Here is a 23595-nt window from a genome sequence, read left to right as displayed (position 1 = left end):
ATTAGGGACTTTCCTAATTTCAGGGAACTTTTCAAAATCTCCTTCACACCAAATGTTACATTACCTTTATCTTGTCGTTTTTTCTCCTCTTCATCTTTCTTCCTTTTTTGCGACATCCTTCACCTGCTCCTAGCTCCTAGATGCTGAGTGCGCACCGCACGGTTGGGTGCACTGCACACGTTACTAGCGGAGGTCAAATTTCAAGCAGTAAGGCAGTAGGAAACTACACTCTGCTTGATATCATGTTAACAGACTCTGTTAACATGATATTGTTGTTGGTTTTTTGTGGGGGTTTTTTGTACAAGAACGTACATTTGATAATATATGAATCATCATCACGCACACATGGAAAAAAAATAATTGCTTTTTTATTTTTTAAGTTAGTTGCTCTTGGGGGGCCCCTAGTGGTCACGGGGCCCTAAGCAGCTGCTTAGTTCGCTTATGCCTTGGGCCGTCCCTGGCACAATGCATGGGCATAAACTGGCCCGTGAGCTGGAATCAGTGCCGCTGTCTGACGGGACCATTTCCCGGCGCATCACCGATATGGCCCAGGACATAAAGAGTCAGCTGATTGACAGAGTGAAGAAAGGGAAATATGCTATACAGTTAGACGAATCCACAGATGTATCGAACTGTGCCCAGCTGCTTGTTTTCGTTAGATATAGTTTTGATGGAAAACGAGGAACTGCTATTTTGCGCCCCGCTGGAGGGAACATGCACAGGCGAGGACATGTTCACAAAACTTAACAAACTGAAAGAAGAGGGACTGTCTTGGGATGAATGCATCAGTGTGTGTACAGACGGTGCTGCAGCAATGCTGGGGAAAAAGAAAGGACTTAAAGCAAGAGTCTTACAAGTGGCGCCCCACATAAAATTCACACACTGTATTATTCACAGAGAAGCTCTTGGGAGTAAAACGCTCGACCCAGAGCTGAAAAGTGTCCTTGAGACTGCAATAAAAATTATCAATCACATTAAATCACGTCCACTCAACACCAGGTTGTTTGCCACTCTCTGCAATGAACTGGGATCGCAGCATGAGGGCCTGCTGCTCCACACAGAAGTCAGATGGCTTTCGCGGGGAAATGTTCTCAGCCGCCTGTTTGAGCTGCGGGACGAGGTGCGCTTATTTCTGATGGAGCACCGGTCCCAGCTCGCTGACCACCTGACTGACCCTGACTGGTTAACAAGGCTAGCGTATCTGTCTTGCATTTTTGACAGACTGAATTGACTTAACCTGTCATTGCAAGGTGAAAACACAAGCATCATGTCAATGAGTGATAAAATCCGCGCATTCAAGAGAAAAGTGGATCGCTGGACTGCACGAGTTGAAATGGGCAGATATTGGCAGATAGTGGCGTATGTGGCTCGGCGCTGTCTCCCCGTCTTGGTGAAGGTGTGTTCACCTTCTGTCATCCAGTGCTCCCACGCAGTTCGCAGTCGAGTTTTAAAAGCCCTGTTGACAACATCTAGCGGCTGGAGCACTTTTGTCAATCCACCCGGAATGACGGCAAGCACTGAATTAGTGTGCTTCACTTGTTTTTTGACGCCATCAGTGATATGGGAGCGCATGGAGTCGCAGATCAATAGGGACGGAGCTGCATGAAAAAAGCCGCCCGGTCTCTTGACATAAATTTCTCTCAGCCACTCATTTTTTCTTCATTCATCCATCCCTTCGAGTTAGCTTTGATGGCGACGCCGGCTGGAAAGTTTTCTTTTGGCACGGTCTTCCTCTTGAAAATAACCATGGGTGGAAGTTTCTGGCCATTAGCCTGGCAGGCGAGAACTACGGTGAAGGATGCTTTCTCATTCCCTGTGGTGCGAACATTCACCGTACGTGCTCCCGTTTTATCCACAGTGCAGTTCACAGGAATATCAAAGGTGAGTGGAACCTCGTCCATGTTGACGATGTGCTCTGGTCGGATCTTTTTTTCAGTGATCTTGTTTTTGCAGTATGCGCGGAAAGTGGCCAGCTTTTCTTGGTAGTCTTGAGGCTGTTGCTGCGAAACAGTGGTTTGTGTGTGGATGGAGAGATGACGTCTTTTCATAAACCGAAAGCGCCAAGAAGGGCCGCCTCTAAATTCATTTATGTTAAGTTCCTGTGCCAGCACTTTTGCCTTCATTCGAATCGTGACTGTTGAGACACTTCTACTTGCTGCTCTCTGCTCAACAACCCACTGTTCGAGTTGGTCCTCCAACTGTGGCCATCGTGCTTTGTTTCCTCGAAAGCTCTGTTTAGTCTTCTTTACCTGGCACAGGGCGTCTTGTTGCTTCCGCCACTTCCGCACCATTGACTCGTTAACGTTGAACTCTCTCGCCGCTGCTCTATTTCCGTGTTCAACTGCGTGACCGATGGCCTTGAGTTTGAACTCTGCGTCGTAAGCGTGTCTCTTGTAAGGAGCCATTTTGGGGTCAAAATAGAGCCAAATTGTGTGGAACGCTGTCACTTCGGTGACGCCCCGACTACGGAGGCCACAAAATATTACCGTAATAACCATATACAAGGCGCACCGGATTATAAGGCGCACTGTCAGCTTTTGAGAAAATTGAAGGCTTTTAGGTGCGCCTTATAGTGCGGAAAATACGGTAAGTATTATTTCAGGTCATGTCAACTTTTTGGTTTACAGTGCATAGCCAATTCCATGATGTGCCACAGATGAGGACGTGTTGAGTGCAAGGGTAAGAGTCAGTACAGTAGCTCCTAGTGTCGCTCCTTCCATTACACAGCATCTGTATAATCAGACAACAAAAAGCAATTATTCAACGCAATTCACTTAGATCAAATTTGTCTGTGCTGTCACATTACAGAATATGACCACAATTCCAGAAATACATACCACCACCTCTTTGGAGTTGTTTCCCAACAAGTTCTTGTGTGGGTGGTGGGGAAATGGGTGGGAGTGTGCCAAGTCTTCGTGGGTCATCTGGGCGCTGGGGCCTTCTTTCAGGCATTCCCACACCAGACGACAGTCTCTTTGCCACAATCTCTGCCTGTAGATCCCTGATGTAGCTGTAGGTTTTGGGAGTCTTCACCACATAAACACTCCACCGCCTGGCATCATAGACTGTAAAAAGAATGGACGTAGCACCCGTGACGTCACCCATTGGTTTGGGGGAGTGTGTTTTGTGCCTCTACTATGGGCATTAGGACTGCGCCATCTTGGATTTTAGTGGGTGTGTATTTTCCATATTTGGAGGAGAGGCGGTAACTCTATGGGTCAGCCGGGGTCAGCCGGCCGAGATCCCGCCCACTGAACTCGAATTAACCGCGCGGAACTGAGCTAGCCTGAGGCTAATCAGCTAGGCTAGGCTAACAAGCAGCTACTGGCAGCAGCTACACTGCAGTCCAGCCTCCAGACAGCGACCTGACAGCGACTCGACCGCAGGTAACGTTAAGTTCCTTATAAAACAAATATAACACTACAGTACTTGCAATAATGTTTTATTGAGATTATACTACATAAGAGATAAAGTTAAATAAGTCCGCTGGGGACCAAAACTCATCTTAACCCTCAGATCCTGTTAGAAATGACTAACGTCCTCCTGTTGTTTGCAAACACACACCATGATAAAGTTAAAATAGGTATTACAATATTTTTTTTTGTTGGAGCTGGAGCTTCTGGGACTGGTTCTCGTTTTACAGTTGTTTTTTTACGGCAAATTTTGATAACATTTTAAATCTGGTGAAAATCAGAGACAAAATCACTTCCAGTATCATCAGCCCGATGAAATCCCTCAGCTCAATCCCCCCCCAGTGCGCCCCAGTTGCGGCTCCGGGGGCATTGAGTCCCCTGGGGGCAGCGCGAGTAGCTTTAGCTACCCTGGGAGCCGCGATAAACAGAGAATTATAAGGTGCAGACCATGATGCAGACAGGAGATCTTTTAGGAGCATGATGTATCTTGCAAAAGCCACCTCTCTGCAACCTATGAACATTATAGCATGATCACAGCCAAATGAAACATCTGATGGTCCATAAAATGTGGCAACAGGATCTGAGGGTTAACGTTACTACTCTGTGAAATTACTATGTAGAATAATGTAAAGAACGTTTGTTAAGCATTTTATACACTTAAATATTTTTTTAAAAGAAGTGAGATACATGTTATACAACTAGTTTTAAAAAAAGTCAGAAAAAAGAACATTTCTGAGTATCTGTGACAACAGGTGGCAGGCAGACGCTAAAGTGAGCTTCCCCTGTTTAAAACACCAGCAGCCGCCACTGGCTGAGACCCTCCGGACCCTCCAGACCCTCCGGACCACTGAGGCTGAGACCCTCCAGACCACTGAGGCTGAGACCCTCCAGACCCTCTGGACCGCTGCGACCCTCCGGACCACTGAGGCTGAGACCCTCCAGACCCTCTGGACCGCTGCGACCCCCCAGACCCTCGCTGAGGCTGCAACCCTCCGGACCACTGCAACCCTCCAGGCCCTCCGGACCACTGAGGCTGAGGCCCTCCAGACCCTCCGGACCACTGCAACCCTCCAGGCCCTCCGGACCACTGAGGCTGAGGCCCTCCAGACCCTCCGGACCACTGCAACCCTCCAGACCCTCCGGACCACTGCAACCCTCCAGACCCTCCGGACCACTGCAACCCTCCAGGCCCTCCGGACCACTGAGGCTGAGACCCTCCAGACCCTCCGGACCACTGCAACCCTCCAGACCCTCCAGACCACTGAGGCTGAGACCCTCCAGACCCTCTGGACCGCTGCGACCCTCCGGACCACTGAGGCTGAGACCCTCCGGACCACTGCAACCCTCCAGACCCTCCAGACCACTGAGGCTGAGACCCTCCAGACCACTGAGGCTGAGACCCTCCAGACCCTCTGGACCGCTGCGACCCTCCGGACCACTGAGGCTGAGACCCTCCAGACCCTCCGGACCACTGCAACCCTCCAGACCCTCCAGACCACTGAGGCTGAGACCCTCTAGACCCTCTGGACCGCTGCGACCCTCTGGATCCTCGCTGAGGCTGAGACCCTCCAGACCCTCTGGACCATTGAAGCTGAGACCCACCAGACCCTCCGGACCCTCGCTGCAACCCTCCGGACCCTCCAGACCCTCCGGACCGCTGCAACCCTCCAGACCCTCCGGACCCTCGCTGCAACCCTCCGGACCCTCCAGACCCTCCGGACCGCTGCAACCCTCCAGACCCTCCGGACCCTCGCTGCAACCCTCCGGACCCTCCAGACCCTCCGGATGAACCAAACAGGACTGGATGTTAGAGGTCCAGATGTGCTGAAGTTTCAGGAAACAAACTTTAGATCTTTATAAATATATAAATATAAAATATATATATTTACACACACACACACACTCTCACATACACACACAGTAACACACACACACACTCTCACATACACACAGTAACACACACACACACTCACATACACACACAGTAACACACACACACACTCTCACATACACACACAGTAACACACACACACACTCACATACACACACAGTAACACACACACACTCTCACATACACACAGTAACACACACACACACTCTCACATACACACAGTAACACACACACACTCTCACATACACACACAGTAACACACACACACTCTCACATACACACACAGTAACACATACACACACTCTCACATACAGACACAGTAACACATACACACACTCTCACATACACACACAGTAACGCACACACTCTCACATGCACACACAGTAACACACACACACTCTCACATACACACACAGTAACACACACACACTCTCACATACACACACAGTAACACATACACACACTCTCACATACACACACAGTAACACACACACACTCTCACATGCACACACACACACATACACCCACAGTAACACACACACACACTCTCACATACATACACAGTAACACACACACACACACACACACACACACAATAACACACAGTAACACATACACACTCTCACATACACACACAGTAACACACACACACACACAAACACAGTAACACACACACACACACACACTCTCACATACACACACAGTAACTCACACACACTCACATACACACACAGTAACACACACACACATACACCTACAGTAACACACACACACACTCTCACATACACACAGTAACACACACACACACTCACATACACACACAGTAACACACACACACTCACATACACACAGTAACACACACACTCTCTCACATACACACACAGTAACACACACACACTCTCACATACACACACAGTAACACACACACACTCTCACATACACACAGTAACACACACACTCTCACATACACACACAGTAACACACACACTCTCTCACATACACACACAGTAACACATACACACACTCTCACATACACACACAGTAACACACACACTCTCTCACATACACACACAGTAACACATACACACACTCTCACATACACACAGTAACACACACACACTCTCACATACACACACAGTAACACACACACACTCAGTAACACACACACACACACTCTCACATACATACACAGTAACACACACACAGTAACACACAGTAACACATACACACACAATAACACACACACACACACACAAACAGTAACACACACACACACACACTCACATACACACACAGTAACACACACACACATACACCCACAGTAACACACACACACACTCTCACATACATACACAGTAACACACACACACACAAACAGTAACACACACACTCACATACACACACAGTAACACACACACACTCACATACACACACAGTAACACACACACACACACACAGTAACACACGCACACACTCTCACATACATACACAGTAACACACACACACACACACAGTAACACGCGCACACACACTCACATACACACACAGTAACACACACACACTCACTCTCAAACACACACATACAGTAACACACACACATACACCCACAGTAACACACACACACACACACACACAGTAACACACACTCAGTAACACACACAGTAACACACACACACACAGTAACACACACACACTCTCACATACACACACAGTAACACACACACACACACACACAGTAACACACACACACACACACTCAGTAACACACACAGTAACACACACACACACAGGGAGCAGAGTTGCTGTGTGTGACTGAGGATGAAGATGATGAAGATGATGATGATGATGAAGATCATGTGAGCAGCGTGGTGATGATGAAGATGAAGATCATGTGAGCAGCGTGGTGAAGATGATGAAGATCATGAAGATCATGTGAGCAGCGTGGTGAAGATGATGAAGATCATGTGAGCAGCGTGGTGATGATGATGATGATGATGAAGATCATGAAGATCATGTGAGCAGCGTGGTGAAGATGATGAAGATCATGTGAGCAGCGTGATGATGATGATGATGATGAAGATGATGAGGATCATATGAGCAGCGTGGTGATGATGATGATGATGATGATGATGATGAGGATCATGTGAGCAGCGTGGTGAAGATGATGATGAAGATGAGGATCATGTGAGCAGCGTGGTGAAGATGATGATGATGATGAAGATGAAGATCATGTGAGCAGCGTGGTAAAGATGATGATGAAGATGATGAAGATCATGTGAGCAGCGTGGTGAAGATGATGATGATGATGAAGATGATGAGGATCATATGAGCAGCGTGGTGATGATGATGATGAAGATGATGAGGATCATGTGAGCAACGTGGTGATGATGATGAAGATGATGAGGATCATGTGAGCAGCGTGGTGATGATGATGATGATGATGAAGATGAGGATCATGTGAGCAGCGTGGTGAAGATGATGACGATGAAGATGATGATGATGATGATGAGGATCATGTGAGCAGCGTGGTGATGATGATGATGATGAAGATGAAGATCATGTGAGCAGCGTGGTGAAGATGATGATGACGATGATGATGATGAAGATCAAGTGAGCAGCGTGGTGAAGATGATGAAGATCATGTGAGCAGCGTGGTGATGATGATGATGAGGATCATGTGAGCAGCGTGGTGAAGATGATGACGATGAAGATGATGATGATGAGGATCATGTGAGCAGCGTGGTGATGATGATGATGATGAAGATGAAGATCATGTGAGCAGCGTGGTGAAGATGATGATGATGATGATGATGATGAAGATCAAGTGAGCAGCGTGGTGAAGATGATGAAGATGATGACGATGATGAAGATGAAGATCATGTGAGCAGCGTGGTGAAGATGATGATGATGATGTTGATGAGGATCATGTGAGCAGCGTGGTGAAGATGATGATGATGATGAAAATGAATGTCATGTGAGCAGCGTGGTGAAGATGATGATGATGATGAAGATGAAGATCATGTGAGCAGCGTGGTGAAGATGATGATGATGATGAAGATGATGATGAAGATGATGATGAAGATGATGATGAAGATCATGTGAGCAGCGTGGTGAAGATGATGATGATGAAGATGATGATGAAGATCATGTGAGCAGCGTGGTGAAGATGATGATGATGATGATGATGATGAAGATGAGGATCATGTGAGCAGCGTGGTGATGATGATGATGAAGATGATGATGAAGATCATGTGAGCAGCGTGGTGATGATGATGATGATGATGAAGATGAGGATCATGTGAGCAGCGTGGTGAAGATGATGATGATGATGATGATGAAGATGAGGATCATGTGAGCAGCGTGGTGAAGATGACGATGATAATGAAGATGAGGATCATGTGAGCAGCGTGGTGAAGATGACGATGATAATGAAGATGAGGATCATGTGAGCAGCGTGGTGAAGATGATGATGATGATGAAGATGAAGATCATGTGAGCAGCGTGGTGAAGATGATGATGATGATGAAGATGATGATGAAGATGATGATGAAGATGATGATGAAGATCATGTGAGCAGCGTGGTGAAGATGATGATGATGAAGATGATGATGAAGATCATGTGAGCAGCGTGGTGAAGATGATGATGATGATGATGATGAAGATGAGGATCATGTGAGCAGCGTGGTGATGATGATGATGAAGATGATGATGAAGATCATGTGAGCAGCGTGGTGATGATGATGATGATGATGAAGATGAGGATCATGTGAGCAGCGTGGTGAAGATGATGATGATGATGATGATGAAGATGAGGATCATGTGAGCAGCGTGGTGAAGATGATGATGATGAAGATGAGGATCATGTGAGCAGCGTGGTGAAGATGATGATGATGAAGATGAGGATCATGTGAGCAGCGTGGTGAAGATGATGATGATGATGAAGATGAGGATCATGTAAGCAGCATGGTGATGATGATGATGATGAAGATGAGGATCATGTGAGCAGCGTGGTGAAGATGATGATGATGATGATAATGAAGATGAGGATCATGTAAGCAGCGTGGTGATGATGATGATGATGATGAAGATGAAGATCATGTGAGCAGCGTGGTGAAGATGATGATGATGAAGATGAGGATCATGTAAGCAGCGTGGTGATGATGATGATGATGAAGATGAAGATCATGTGAGCAGCGTGGTGATGATGATGATGAAGATGAGGATCATGTGAGCAGCGTGGTGAAGATGATGATGAAGATGATGATGAAGATCATGTAAGCAGCGTGGTGATGATGATGATGATGATGAAGATGAGGATCATGTAAGCAGCGTGGTGATGATGATGATGATGATGAAGATGAAGATCATGTGAGCAGCGTGGTGAAGATGATGATGATGATGAAGATGAGGATCATGTGAGCAGCGTGGTGAAGATGATGATGATGATGATGATGATGAAGATGAAGATGACGAGGATCATGTGAGCAGCGTGGTGAATCTGAGGCGATGCTCCTCTCGGTCACATGAATGATTCTTGGAAACTGAACCGCTGTGATGATGTCACAGGAAGTGAGGCGCTGTGGTGAATCATGAGAGGAGAAGAAGAAGAGCTGATAATCAGGTTATTGATTAACTATAAAACTGATTATAGGGTTAGGGTTACTGTGTGTGTGTGTGTGTGTGTGTGTGTGTGTGTGTGTTACTGTGTATGTGTGTGTGTTACTGTGTGTGTGTATGTGTGTGTGTTACTGTGCGTGTGTGTGTGTGTGTGTTGTACTATATATGTGTGTTACTGTGTGTGTCTGTATGTGTGTGTTACTGTGTGTATTTTACTGTGTGTATGTGTGTGTGTGTCTGTGTGTGTGTGTGTTACTGTGTGTGTATGTGTGTGTGTTACTGTGTGTGTTACTGTGTGTGTGTGTGTGTTACTGTGCGTGTGTGTGTTATTGTGTGTGTCTGTATGTGTGTTGCTGTGTGTATTTTACTGTGCGTGTGTCTGTGTGTGTGTGTGTTACTGTGTGTGGGTGTTACTGTGTGTGTGTGTCTGTGTGTGTGTGTTACTCTGTGTGTGTGTGTCTGTGTGTGTGTGTGTGTGTGTGTGTGTCTGTGCGTGTGTGTGTGTTACTGTGTGTGTGTGTGTGTGTGTGTGTGTATGTGTGTGTGTGTGTGTTACTGTATGTGTCTGTGTGTGTGTGTGTGTTACTGTGTGTGTGTGTATGTGTGTGTGTCTGTGTCTGTGTGTCTGTGTGTGTGTGTTTATGTGTTTATGTGTGTGTGTTACTGTGTTTGTGTGTGTGTGTGTGTTACTGTGTGTGTGTGTGTGTTACTGTGTGTGTGTGTGTGTGTGTGTTTATGTGTGTTACTGTGTGTGTCTGTGTGTTTATGTGTGTTACTGTGTGTGTGTCTGTGTGTGTGTGTGTGTGTGTGTGTGTTTATGTGTGTGTGTTACTGTGTGTGTGTGTGTGTGTGCGTGTGTGTATGTGTGTGTGTGTATTACTGTGTGTGTGTGTATGTGTGTGTGTGTGTGTGTGTGTGTGTGTGTTACTGTGTGTGTGTGTCAGTAATTGATTAGTCGTCCTCAAACAGGGTTTTTTTTGTTCTCTGTCATCAGCTGTGACATCACACTGAGTGCTGTCCAATCAGATCGCTGCTCTCAGCCTCAAAAAGTGTCTGCTGAGTGTCACAAAGTCTCAGTCTTCATCATCAGCTGGTCTTCATCATCAGCTCATTTTCATCAGCTCGTCTTCATCATCAGCTGGTCTTCATCATCAGCTCGTTTTCAGCAGCTCGTCTTCATCATCAGCTGGTCTTCTTCATCAACTCGTCTTCTTCATCAGCTTGTCTTCATCATCAGCTCGTCTTCATCGTTCCTGTGATGGGGTAGGTGAAGTTTCTCGCTGATCAGGTTATTGATTGATTATTGATGATGATTTAGTTTAAAATGTTTCCCATCATTATTGATTTTCCCATCATCCCCTCCCTGAGCTGCTACCTTACCGTGGTGGAGGGGTTTGCATGTCCCAATGACCCCAGGAGCTCAGTTGTCAGGGGCTTTATGCCCCTGGTAGGGTCTCCCATAGGGAACAGGGAGGGGGGGGCAGACAAAGGGTAGCTCAAAAGACCCCTATGATGATGAAGAAAAATGTTTTTTCACCGGGGCCCCCCCCTGGAGCCAGGCCTGGGAGGGGGATCGGGGGCGAGCGCCTGGTGGCCGGGCCTTCTTCGATGGGGCCCGGAGAGGGGACATGGGACCCCACTCCCACAGACTCACCACCAGTGGGAGGGGCCAAAGGGGTCGGGTGCATTGTGAGCTGGGTGGCAGCCGAAGTGCCTATGGTCCAAACAGCAGCTCAGAGTATCCACCCTTCTTGGGGACTCGGGTGTGGGCTCTCCTATCTCTGGGGCTGAGGTCGCCGAGGTGGTTAAAAAGCTCCTCGGTGGCAGGGCCCTGGGGGTGGATGAGATCCGCCCCGAGTTCCTCAAGGCCCTGGATGTTGTGGGGCTGTCATGGTTGACACGACTCTGCAGCATCGCGTGGACATTGGGGGCAGTGCCTCTGGATTGGCAGACTGGGGTGGTGGTCCCCCTTTTTAAGAAGGGGGACCGGAGGGTGTGTTCCAATTAAAGGGGAATCACACTCCTCAGCCTCCCTGGTAAGGTCTATTCGAGGGTGCTGGAGAGGAGGGTCCGTCGGGTAGTCGAACCTCGGATTCAGGAGGAGCAGTTTGTTTTCGTCCGGGCCGTGGAACAGTGGACCAGCTCTACACGCTCTGCAGGATCCTTGAGGGTGCATGGGGCCCAACCAGTCCACATGTGTTTTGTGGACTTTGTGGAGAAGGCATTCGACCGTGTCCCTCTGGGAGTCCTGTGGGGGGTTCTCCAGTAATACGGGGTACCGGACCCCCTGATACGGGCCGTCCGTTCCCTGTATGACCGGTGTCAGAGCTTGGTCCACATTGCCGGCAATAAGTCGGACTTGTTTCCAGTGAGGGTTGGACTCCGCCAGGGCTGCCCTTTGTCACCGATCCTGTTCATAATCTTTATGGACAGGATTTCTAGGGGCAGCCAGGGTATTGAGGGGGTCCGGTTTGGTGACCTCAGGATTGGGTCACTGCTTTTTGCAGATGATGTGGTCCTGTTGGCTTCATCAGACCGTGACCTCCAACTCTCGTTGGATCGGTTCGCAGCCGAGTGTAAAGCGGCCGGGATGAGAATCAGCGCCTCTTCGGGTCGGGGATGAGATTCTGCCCCAAGTGGAGGAGTTCAAGTACCTCTGGGTCTTGTTCATGAGTGAGGGAAGGATGGAGAGTGAGATCGACAGGCGGATCGGTGCAGCGTCCGCAGTAATGCGGACGCTGCACCGACCGTCGTGGTGAAGAGAGAGCTGGGCCGAAAGGCAAAGCTCTGGATTTACCAGTCGATCTTCGTTCCTACCCTCTTCGTTCCTGACCCAAAGAACAAGATGGCGGGTACAAGCGGCTGAAATGAGCTTCCTCCGTAGGGTGGCTGGGCTCTCCCTTAGAGATAGGGTGAGAAGCTCAGTTATCCGGAGGGAGCTCGGAGTAGACCCGCTGCTCCTCCACGTCGAGAGGAGCCAGATGAGGAGGCTCAGGTATCTAGACAGGATTCCTCCCGGACGCCTCCCTGGTGAGGTGTTCAGGGCCCGTCCCACCGGTAGGAGACCCCGGACACACTGGAGAGACTATGTCTCTCGGCTGGCCTGGGAACGCCTCGGGATCCCCCTGGAAGAGCTGGACGAAGTGGCTGGGGAGAGGGAAGTCTGGGCTTCCTGCTTAGGCTGCTGCCCCCGCGACCCGACCCCGGATAAGTGGAAGAAGACGACGACGACGATGTTTCCCATCATGCTTTGGGTGTGGCTGCATACTTATCTCAGTGGTGTCAAACACACGGCCCGCGGCCCAAAACCGGGTTATGATGACATAGTTAGTCTGAGCTTTATTTATTATGAAGCTGTGATATGTCATCATCAGCTGATCAGTGTTTCTGATCAGATGTTTTATTCATGCAGCAGCTGTTTCCTATCATTTATCATCTGATCAACAAATCATCAATAAGTTAACGGTTCAGTTTGTTCCTGACCTTTGACCTCTGACCTCTGACCTCTCTGCAGATTTGTTGAAGCAGAAATGTCCGAAACCCCGAAATATGAGGTGAGAAACTAACGATCAATATTATTACTGATTATTGATTATTGATTAATAACAGTTATATAAAAGTTATTTCCAGTGAACCTGTAGATGTGTTTTAGGTCATGCTCTTATTCTTGTTACAGGTTCTCTCCACTAGGTGGAAGACTAACCCTGAACCTGGATGATCTAGAGTCATTACAGGTTCCCTCCACTAGGTGGAAGACTAACCCTGAACCTTTATTCTGAAAAGCCTGAAAAATCAGCGATAATCTCACGTGTGACAGCAAGTTGTGCACTTCCTGTTGGATTTAGGTCTCGATAAGACAAAAATTTGAGTTTTGGTTTGACCTTTCTACGACCTTCCTACCAGCCGCCGTTTTGCTGTTTCTAGGAGGCGCTAGAGAGCCGATTCAGCTTCAGGCTCAAAGACGATAGGATTAAAAAAAAACTATAAATAAATAATAATAATAAATAATAATAAATAAATAAATAATAATAATAATACTAATAATAATACTAATAATAATACTAATAATAATACTAAATAAATGAATAATAATAATAAGTAAATAATAATAATAATAAATAAATAAATAAATAAATAATAAATGAATAATAAATAATGAATGAATTAATTAATTAATTAATAATAAATAAATAAATAATAATAAATAAATAAATAATAATAAATAATTGAAAAAACAAAACAAGACTGAGCAGAAGAAGAGAAGTGTTTGTGACTACTGATAATTGATTATTGATTGATTATTGATGATTGATTGGTGTGTATGTTCAGACCAGCGCAGCGCTCAGAGTTTCCCGTCTCCCGCTGCTTCAGTCGGCGTTGCAGTCGGTGACGTCAACGTATTTGGAGGTCAAAGGTCGTTATCCGCTGCTGGGGCTGATGGGAGGCATGGCCGAGGTTGGCGTTCGGAGCATCTCATTGGTGGCCATGAAACAAGCCACGCCCCTCCTGCAGAGCCTGGAGCCTCAGAGTACGCTAAGCTAACCATGCTACAGCTAATAATGCCAATTTAATTCCTTCCATGCTCTTATTGTGACACTTCATGTCTCTTCTCAGTTGAAGTGGCGAACAGCTTCGCGCTCGTCGGTCTCGATCGACTGGAAAAAAACTTTCCGATCCTCAACCAATCAACTGACGAGGTTTGTTCCTGATCACTGATCATTGATCGATTGATCGATTGATCAGCAGTATCACATGTCAACTACATTACCCACAATGCACCTGGAGCTGCTGGTGATGGGGGGGGGGGGGGGGCATTCATGATTTCATGGTTTTAAGATTTTCAGTGTGAAATGATGATGTCAACAGCAGGTGAGTCTTCACAATAAAAGTCACCCCTTATTTAGTCATTTAAAAGCTTTTAATTTGAAGCAGTAAAGCAGGAAGTGACTCGGCTCTGATTGGCTGCTCCTCAGCAGGCTTCCTGAAGCTGACCAATCAGAACAGAGTGGGCGTACTGTCTCCCTGCAGGTGGTGGGTCACCTGAAGGATGCCGTTGCCATGACGCTGGACGACGTGCAGCTGTGGTTGGTGGACGGGCTCGATGGCGCCCTGGATCAGCTGGAGCGCGTGTCGGAGGCAGCGTGGGCGGGGCTTCGGCTGCTGCAGGCGTCTGAGGTGGGCCGAGCCGCCACGTCGGGATTGGACGACGTCCTGAGCCGCCTTGAGGACGCCACCGCCCACTTCCTGCCCCTCCCCCCCACACTGCGTGAGTACAGGGGCATTCTGGGTAACGGAGGTCAAGACTCTGCTGTGGTCACATGGGTCCATTATAACGATCTGATTGGATCAAACTGCTTTTTAATCAACTGTTTAATGACAGCTGATTAACTCACACTGGGAATGCTGGGAACGCTGGGGAGGCTGGGAACATTGGGATTGCTGGGGAGGCTGGGAACGCTGGGGAGGCTGGGAACATTGGGAATGCTGGGATGGCTGGGGTAGCTGGGAACATTGGGATTGCTGGGGAGGCTGGGAACGTTTGGAATGTTGGGAATCCTGGGGAGGCTGGCATCATTGGGAATGCTGGGGAGGTGTGGAGGCTGGGAACGTTGGGAATGTTGGGAACGCTGGGGAGGCTGAGAACATTGAGAATGCTGGGATCACTGGGGTAGCTGGCAATGTTGGGAATCCTGGGAACGTTGGGAATGTTGGGAATTCTGCAGAGGCTGGGAACATTGGGAACATTGGGAACGTTGAGAAAGTGGAGGTGTGACAGAGTGAACCTGTGTGTGCAGGAAGGGAGTGGGAGATGAGGGTGGAGGAGTACGAGGATGAGGACGAGGATGAAGAGCCGAGTCTGTGGACCAGAGTCCGCAGCCTGCTGCTGAGTCTCAGCCTGCAGCTGCATCATCGCATGATGAAGCTCAGACAGCAGCTGCAGGACGCAGTGAACGCGCTGGGAGACGCAGCTGACCAGGTGACCCTATTACTTTACTTTACTCTTTCTACCTGTTCACCTGTAAGGGGGGGGGGGGGGCAGGGCAGTGTGTGATTGACAGCAGTGAGGGGGCGGGGCAGTGTGTGATTGACAGCAGTGAGGGGGCGGGTCAGTGTGTGATTGACAGCAGAGAGGGGGCGGGGCAGTGTGTGATTGACAGCAGTGAGGGGGCGGGGCAGTGTATGATTGACAGCAGTGATGTCCCCTCAGGTGGCTCTGGGTCAGGTTCTGGAGCTGCTGGGCGAACTGCTGCAGTACCTGCAGAACCTGCTGGTGGTACTGGTGTACCGAGCAGAGAGCCTGAGGGAGCTGACCCTGGGCAGGGTCAAAGGTCATGCCCTCATGCTGGCAGAGCTGCGTCCGGTCCAGCAGGTCCGAGAGCTGCCGGTCCAGATCCAGCAGATCCTCCGAGACCTGCAGGAAGTATCCAAGATCCTCCTGCAGCTGGTGGTGAACGCCACGCCGCTCTACGACATGGTGAGTGTCATGTGACTGGTCCTCTGACAGTGATCATGTGACTGGTCCTCTGACAGTGATCATGTGATTGGTCCTCAGCTGCAGCAGCCGTCTCAACAGGAAGTGGAGGACTTCCTGAACCAGGAGGACTTCCTGTGTGAGTCTTCTCGCCGCCGCTCGTCTAGCAGTCTGTTCCTGAAGGCGATGGACGGCCGCCCTCGCCGCCGCAGGAGCCTGTACTCCTGCGCCACCCGTGGGCCCCAAAGCCCCAACTCCCCCAACGGTCGCCGCCGCTCCAGCCTGAAGCAGGACCCGGATGGCGAAGCCCCGCCGCCCCCTTCCGACGGCGCCGCCCTCCGCCGGCCGTCAGCCACCGAGCTGCTGCTGACGCCGCTCAAACAGTTCATCTCTCAGAGTCAGAAGGCCTTCGAATACCTGAGCCCCCCCTCGCCCGACGAGCCCCCCAACGCCACGGAGACCAACGCCACGGCAACCAATGCCACGGAGACCAACGCCACGGCAACCAATGCCAAGGAGACCAACGACACGGCAACCACCACCGACTGCTAAACATCATGTTGCCTCCGGCCCCTCCCCCCGGTCAATCACTGCCTCCGGCCCCTCCCCCCGGCCAATCACTGCCGCAGCTGGTGTTGGTGAGCGCGTTCACATTCAGCAACAGAACGATTGGAAAGTTTGTTTAGTCACAAATATTAAATGATGCTTTTTAATTATTATTAATTTAATTAATTATTATTATTATTATTATTATTATTATTATTATTATTAGTCAGTTTATTTTTTCTCTCATATTTCATTTAATCAATAAGTTGTTTTATCGTCCGAATAAAATAAATAAATAAATTATGTTTAACTGTTGAAATAAAGCTTCACTGTACGTTTGTTTCAGATTCTCTACACACACACACACGCACACTCACACTCCCACACACACACACACACACACACACACACACACACACACGAGAGGAGCAGAGAGGAGCAGAGAGGAGGAGAGAGGAGCAGAGAGGAGGAGAGAGGAGCAGAGAGGAAGAAGAGAGGAGCAGAGGAGAGAGGAGCAGAGGAGGAGAGAGGAGCAGAGAGGAGCAGATATTGATCTATGAAAAGTTTTTCTTCACGTTTCTCCAGATTTACAAAAGATCTCACAAAACTAATATGATTAATTGATTAATTGATTGGTTGATTGATTGGTTGATTGGTTGGTTAACTGAACCTGGTGTGAATACAGAAGACCAAATATGAGTGAATGTAAATTTATTTCTTCAGGTTTTTATTTTGTAGATATTATTGATTACATTTATTGATACATTTATTGATTACCAATGCTGAAGAATAAGAAGGGACTTTTTACTCATTAACAGATTTCATTAAGTTTAGATTTTTATTTGACTTTATGAAATAATTTGATCTGCTGTTTATGCAGCTGTCCTCAGCTGTCCTCAGCTGTCCTCAGGTGTGTCTCAGGTGTGTCTCAGGTGTGTCTCAGGTGTCCCAGCTGTGTCTCAGGTGTGTCAGGTGTGTCAGATGTGTCAGGTGTGTCTCAGGTGTGTCAGGTGTGTCAGGTGTCTCAGGTGTCTCAGGTGTCCCAGCTGTGTCTCAAGTGTCTCAGGTGTGTCAGGTGTGTCTCAGGTGTGTCAGGTGTGTCAGATGTGTCAGGTGTGTCTCAGGTGTGTCTCAGGTGTCCCAGCTGTGTCTCAGGTGTGTCAGGTGTGTCAGGTGTGTCAGATGTGTCAGGTGTGTCTCAGGTGTGTCTCAGGTGTCCCAGCTGTGTCTCAGGTGTGTCAGGTGTGTCAGGTGTGTCAGATGTGTCAGGTGTGTCTCAGGTGTCTCAGGTGTCCCAGCTGTGTCTCAAGTGTCTCAGGTGTGTCAGGTGTGTCTCAGGTGTGTCAGGTGTGTCAGGTGTCTCAGGTGTCCTCAGGTGTGTCTCAGGTGTGTCAGGTGTCTCAGGTGTGTCCTCAGGTGTGTCAGGTGTGTCAGATGTGTCAGGTGTGTCTCAGGTGTGTCTCAGGTGTCTCAGGTGTCCCAGCTGTGTCTCAAGTGTGTCCTCAGGTATGTCAGATGTGTCAGGTGTGTCTCAGGTGTGTCAGGTGTGTCAGGTGTGTCAGGTGTCCTCAGGTGTGTCTCAGGTGTGTCAGGTGTCTCAGGTGTGTCCTCAGGTGTGTCCTCAGGTGTGTCAGATGTGTCATGTGTGTCTCAGGTGTCCTCAGGCGTGTCTCAGGTGTGTCAGGTGTCCCAGCTGTGTCTCAGGTGTCTCAGGTGTCCCAGGTGTGTCTCAGGTGTGTCAGATGTGTCAAGTGTGTCTCAGGTGTGTCAGGTGTCCCAGCTGTGTCTCAGGTGTGTCAGGTGTGTCTCAGGTGTGTCTCGGGTGTGTCTCAGGTGTCCTCAGCTGTCCTCAGGTGTGTCAGGTGTCCTCAGGTTTGTCAGGTGTCTCAGGTGTATCTCAGGTGTCCTCAGGTGTGTCTCAGGTGTCCTCAGGTGTGTCAGGTGTGTCTCAGGTGTGTCTCGGGTGTCTCAGGTGTGTCTCAGGTGTGTCTGGGGTGTGTCTGGTGTGTGTCAGGTGTGTGTCAGGTGTCCTCAGGTGTCTCAGGTGTGTCTCAGGTGTCTCAGTCTCAGGTGTGTCTCGGGTGTCTCAGGTGTGTCTGGGGTGTGTCTGGTGTGTGTCAGGTGTGTGTCAGGTGTCCTCAGGTGTCTCAGGTGTGTCTCAGGTGTCTCAGTCTCAGGTGTGTCGGGTGTCCTCAGGTGTGTCTCAGGTGTGTCTCAGGTGACTCAGGTGTCCTCAGGTATCTCAGGTGTCTCACTGCAGCAGACAGGTACACCTGGTGGTCTTGTCTCCGTGTGAGGAGTCAAACAGCTGGACGGCCCGCTCGTTGATCAGGGTCCAGAAGTTCTGGAAGGAAATGTTCTGCCGGTCCTCAATGTCCATCGTCTGCATCAGCTGATCCAGACCGGCCTGGCTCTGCAGCACCTGTCCATGGGAGACAGGAAGTGAGAGATAGGAAGTGAGTCATCACAGCACACAGGTGATCACACTGAGACTAAACATCATCTGTGATGGTCTACAGCAGGGGTGTCAAACATGCGGCCTGTGGGCCAGAACCGGCCCGCCGAGGGGTGCAATCCGGCCCAGTTTCCTTCCTTCTGTTTTCTTTCCTTCCTTAATCTGTCCTTCCTTCTTTCCTTCCATCTACCCTTCTTCCCTTCCGTCCTTCCTTTCTTTCTTCCCATCCTGTCTTCTTTTCCTTCCTTCCATCTACCCTTCTTTTCCTTCCTTCCTTCCTTCCGTCCTTCCTTCCTTCTTTCCCATCCTGTCTTCTTTTCCTTCCTTCCATCTACCCTTCTTCCCTTCCGTCCTTTCTTTCTTTCTGCCCATCCTGTCTTCTTTTCCTTCCTTCCATCTACCCTTCTTTTCCTTCCTTCCTTCCATCTACCCTTCTTCCCTTCTTCCCTTCCTTCCTTCCTTCCTTCCTTCCCATCCTGTCTTCTTTTCCTTCCTTCCATCTACCCTTCCTTCCTTCCTTCCTTCCATCTACCCTTCCGTCCTTCCTTCCCATCCTGTCTTCTTTTCCTTCCTTCCTTCATTCATTCATTCATTCTTTTCCTTCTCCTCCTTCTTTCCTTCCTTCCCTCCTTCCTTCCTTCCCTCCTTCCTTTTAATGGTCTGACCAACATCAGATCAAATTGGTTTGTATGTGGCCCTCAAATGAAAATGAGTTTGACGCCTCTGGTCTACAGGATCCAGAATCAGACCAAGGACGTTGGTTTAGACCTGAACCTGTGTCCTGGTTTATAAACCGGGGCTTAACGAGCTGTGATGTGATTGGAGGATGAGCTGTGATGTGATTGGAGGATGAGCTGTGATGTGCTTGGAGGATGAGCTGTGATGTCATACCTTGGCGAATGCAGGTAGCTGATTGGAGATCATGGTCTGGAACTGTGTGGCGTTCATGGTCGGCTCGTTGTTTGCAGCTTCATGAAACTCTGAGACCAACGTGTTGATGGCCACCTCCAAGTCTGAGTACTGATCAATAATCAATGATTAATAATCAAGGAAGGAAGGGAAGAAGAAGGAAGGAAGGAAGGAAGGAAGGGGGGGAGGAAGGGAGGAAGGAAGGAAAGGAGGAATGAAGGGAGGAAGGAAGGAAGGGAAGAAGGAAGGAAGGACAGAGGAAGGGAAGGAAGGGAAGAAGAAGGAAGGAAGGAAGGAAGGAAGGAAGGAAGGAAGGAAGGGAGGAAGGAAGGGAGGAAGGGAGGAAGGAAGGACAGAGGAAGGGAAGGAAGGGAAGAAGAAGGAAGGAAGGAAGGAAGGAAGGAAAGAAGGAAGGAAGGACAGACAGAAGAAAGGGGGATGGAGGAAGGAAGGAAGGAAGGACAGAGGAAGGGAAGGAAGGGAAGAAGAAGGAAGGAAGGAAGGAAGAACATTTTTAAACAACAACTGAAAACATATTTATTTAATTTGGCTTTTAATTAATATTATTCACCTTATATATGTCTTTTATTTTGATACTCTTCACTTCCTGTCACGCCTCAACCTGCTCGCTGAGTCACCTTCTGGCTTTCATTTTGATACTCTCAGCTAGCACGCCTCGGCCTGCTAACTGAGTCACCTTCTGTCTTTTATTTTGATACTCTTCACTTCCTGTCACGCCTCGGCCTGCTAGCTGAGTCACCTTCTGGCTTTCCTCTTTTATTTTGATACTCTTCACTTCCTGTCACGCCTCGGCCTGCTAGCTGAGTCACCTTCTGGCTTTTATTTTGATACTCTTCACTTCCTGTCACTTCGGCCTGCTAGCTGAGTCACCTTCTGGCTTTTATTTTGATACTCTTCACTTCCTGTCACGCCTCAACCTGCTAGCTGAGTCACCTTCTGTCTTTTATTTTGATACTCTTCACTTCCTGTCACGCCTCAACCTGCTAGCTGAGTCACCTTCTGTCTTTTATTTTGATACTCTTCACTTCCTGTCACGCCTCGGCCTGCTAGCTGAGCACCTTTTGGCATTTATTTTGATACTCTTCACTTCCTGTCCTCAACTAACAAGACAAAGTAACGTTACTGAGGTCAAAGGTCACAGATACAACTAACAAGACAAGGTAACGTTACTGAGGTCAAAGGTCATAGAAAGATCAGTGATTGATCAGTGTGATCTGCAGCTTACCTTCGACATCTGTGCAGCTTCAAATCCACAAAGAGACTGAAAAGTTTATCTGATACTGCTGAGAGTCCTCCCACTGAACACACACACACACACACACACACACACAGAACACACACACACACACACACACACACACACACACACACACCTACAAAACCACCCACTGAACACACACACACCCACACACACACACACCCACTGAACACACACACACCCACCCACTGAACACACACACACACACACACACACACACACACCCAGAAAGGGCTAGCGCATTTCTGAAGACATTTTTTCATTTTAAGTTGGTAATAGTTTAGTCTGATCATGATACCGCACATTTGAAATAATTAATGATAAATGTTGTATGCTACTCTCCCTTTACCTGAGGAGGTCCATGTCACCATGACTGATCTGACAGTGTTGCATGAGTGAGTCATAAATTCGGATCTGTTTCAGTTGGAAGTCAAATACCTACAAGGAAATAAATCTGTGTGATGATATAGTCCGTCATACTGCAGATTTCCTTAGTGTTCACATGTTGTTGTTCACAGCTGATGCTATTTTCAACTATGTGACTTTCCAGGTCATCTATATCCTCAGTTTGAATGTCCAATGTTTCCATTAAAGTGCCAGGAGACTCTTGAAAAATCCACTCAGAGGACATAATTCCTTTACTCAACATGTCTTGGAGGGAAGCAGATATGAGGACTGCTGGCTTGGCATTCTTTGTTCTCTCCAAGTGTTTGCATTCCTTCCCAGGATTGCCGGAGGACCGTGCAATTTGCATGAATTTCCGACAATTTGGGACCTCGCAGATGCTGCGGCAGAACACCTACCATGTATGCCTTTTAAATGTTTCATGAAGTTGTATGGCCTTAAAATTACAAAATGGACAATGGTAGTGGCTTCTGGATGCTTGTGTTTTGTCCTTGCTGAAGCAGGCCACCACAAATGTATCTGAAAAAAGAAAATGGTCAAAAAAACACACACACTCTCTGAACACACACACACACACACACACAGTTGATTTGAGGAAGTGACATCACATCCTGTTGGACACCAAACACCCTGAGCCTGAGTCTTCTGTCCTTCCTTCCTTCCTTCCTTCCGTCCTCCATCCCCCTTTCTTCTGTCTGTCCTTCTTTCCTTCCTTCCTTCCTTCCTCCCTTTCTTCCTCCCTTCCTTCTTCTTCCCTTCCTCTGTCCTTTCTTCCTCCCTTCCTTCTTCTTCCCTTCCTTCCCTTCCTCTGTCCTTCCTTCCTTACTTCCTTCCTCCCTTACTTCCTTCCTCCCTCCTTTCTTCTTCCCTTCCTTCCTTGATTATTGATCATTGATTATTGATCAGTACTCAGACTTCGAGGTGGCCATCAACACGTTGGTCTCAGAAGTGAAGTCGCTGTATTTGTATGAGGGTTAAAGGGTTAAAGGGTTAAAGGGTTAGGGGGTTAGGGGGTTAGGGGGTTAGGATAGATTACTCTCTATATGCACACCCAGGTATTTGTATAAGTCCACCTGAGCAATACTAACATGGTGTATGAGTAATGGAGTGTGGTCCCCCACCTGACCTGGGTCAAAGGTCAAAGACCATCTCCTCTGTTTTTTTTAGTGTTAACAGTGAGGTAATGTCCCTCACAGAGTTAGTAGAGGAGCAGGAAAGGATGCAGTTTCTAACAGACCCAAAGACATGGTGGGTTATATACACAGGGGAAACAAATAGGTCATCAACTAAAGGCGGGAAAGTAAAACTGACAACACAGGGGAAGACTAGACTTTCAAAATAAAACAAGAAGTTTACAATACAACATAAAATACAGAGTCTGACAAATTCAGGTTTTAAAAGCAGCTTTTTCAGGTTTTACATTTGAAACTTAACATCAGTTAAATATAATCTTTATTTCAGACTCATAAGAGGCCTGCAGCATGTACTTTATTTAACCCTCCTGTTGTCCTCGTGTCAAGGGAGGAAGAAGCAAGGAAGATAGGGGGATGGAGGAAGGAAGTGAGGAAGGAGAGAGGAAGGAAAGAAAGAGAGAAGGAGGGATGGAGG

The 23595-nt window shown here is 48.1% G+C and overlaps 2 protein-coding genes across 2 annotated transcripts; one reads left to right on the top strand and one right to left on the bottom strand.

Moving 5' to 3' along the window:
* The first annotated feature begins 12766 nt into the window (after positions 1–12766).
* plin6 (perilipin 6) lies at positions 12767–16945 on the top strand. Its single transcript, XM_053340498.1, has 10 exons — positions 12767–12773; positions 13436–13475; positions 13598–13655; positions 14251–14449; positions 14536–14618; positions 14950–15243; positions 15342–15589; positions 15721–15898; positions 16130–16402; positions 16481–16945. Exons 1-10 carry the CDS (start codon positions 12767–12769, stop codon positions 16943–16945), a joined length of 1845 nt encoding a protein of 614 aa, XP_053196473.1.
* Positions 16946–19190: 2245 nt separating this feature from the next.
* Positions 19191–21558, bottom strand: LOC128380623 (protein S100-A13-like). The gene is made up of 3 exons (XM_053340497.1): positions 21550–21558; positions 20286–20414; positions 19191–19361 (listed from the first exon to the last, which is right to left on the bottom strand). Exons 1-3 carry the CDS (start codon positions 21556–21558, stop codon positions 19191–19193), a joined length of 309 nt encoding a protein of 102 aa, XP_053196472.1.
* Between the last annotated feature and the right edge of the window lie 2037 nt (positions 21559–23595).

The sequence above is a fragment of the Scomber japonicus genome, chromosome 19, assembly GCF_027409825.1.
Source record: "Scomber japonicus isolate fScoJap1 chromosome 19, fScoJap1.pri, whole genome shotgun sequence".
Taxonomy (NCBI): domain Eukaryota; kingdom Metazoa; phylum Chordata; class Actinopteri; order Scombriformes; family Scombridae; genus Scomber; species Scomber japonicus.
This window is presented reverse-complemented; position numbering and strand designations above follow the sequence as displayed.

Bases quoted from the DNA above. Each gene is read 5' to 3' on its own strand.
- plin6 (XM_053340498.1), top strand. The intron at 13,656-14,250 runs GTTCCCTCCACT...GTGTATGTTCAG, and splicing joins ATGATCTAGAGTCATTACAG to ACCAGCGCAGCGCTCAGAGT. The intron at 14,450-14,535 runs GTACGCTAAGCT...GTCTCTTCTCAG, and splicing joins GCAGAGCCTGGAGCCTCAGA to TTGAAGTGGCGAACAGCTTC.
- LOC128380623 (XM_053340497.1), bottom strand. The intron at 19,362-20,285 runs GTATGACATCAC...TCCCATGGACAG, and splicing joins AGCTACCTGCATTCGCCAAG to GTGCTGCAGAGCCAGGCCGG.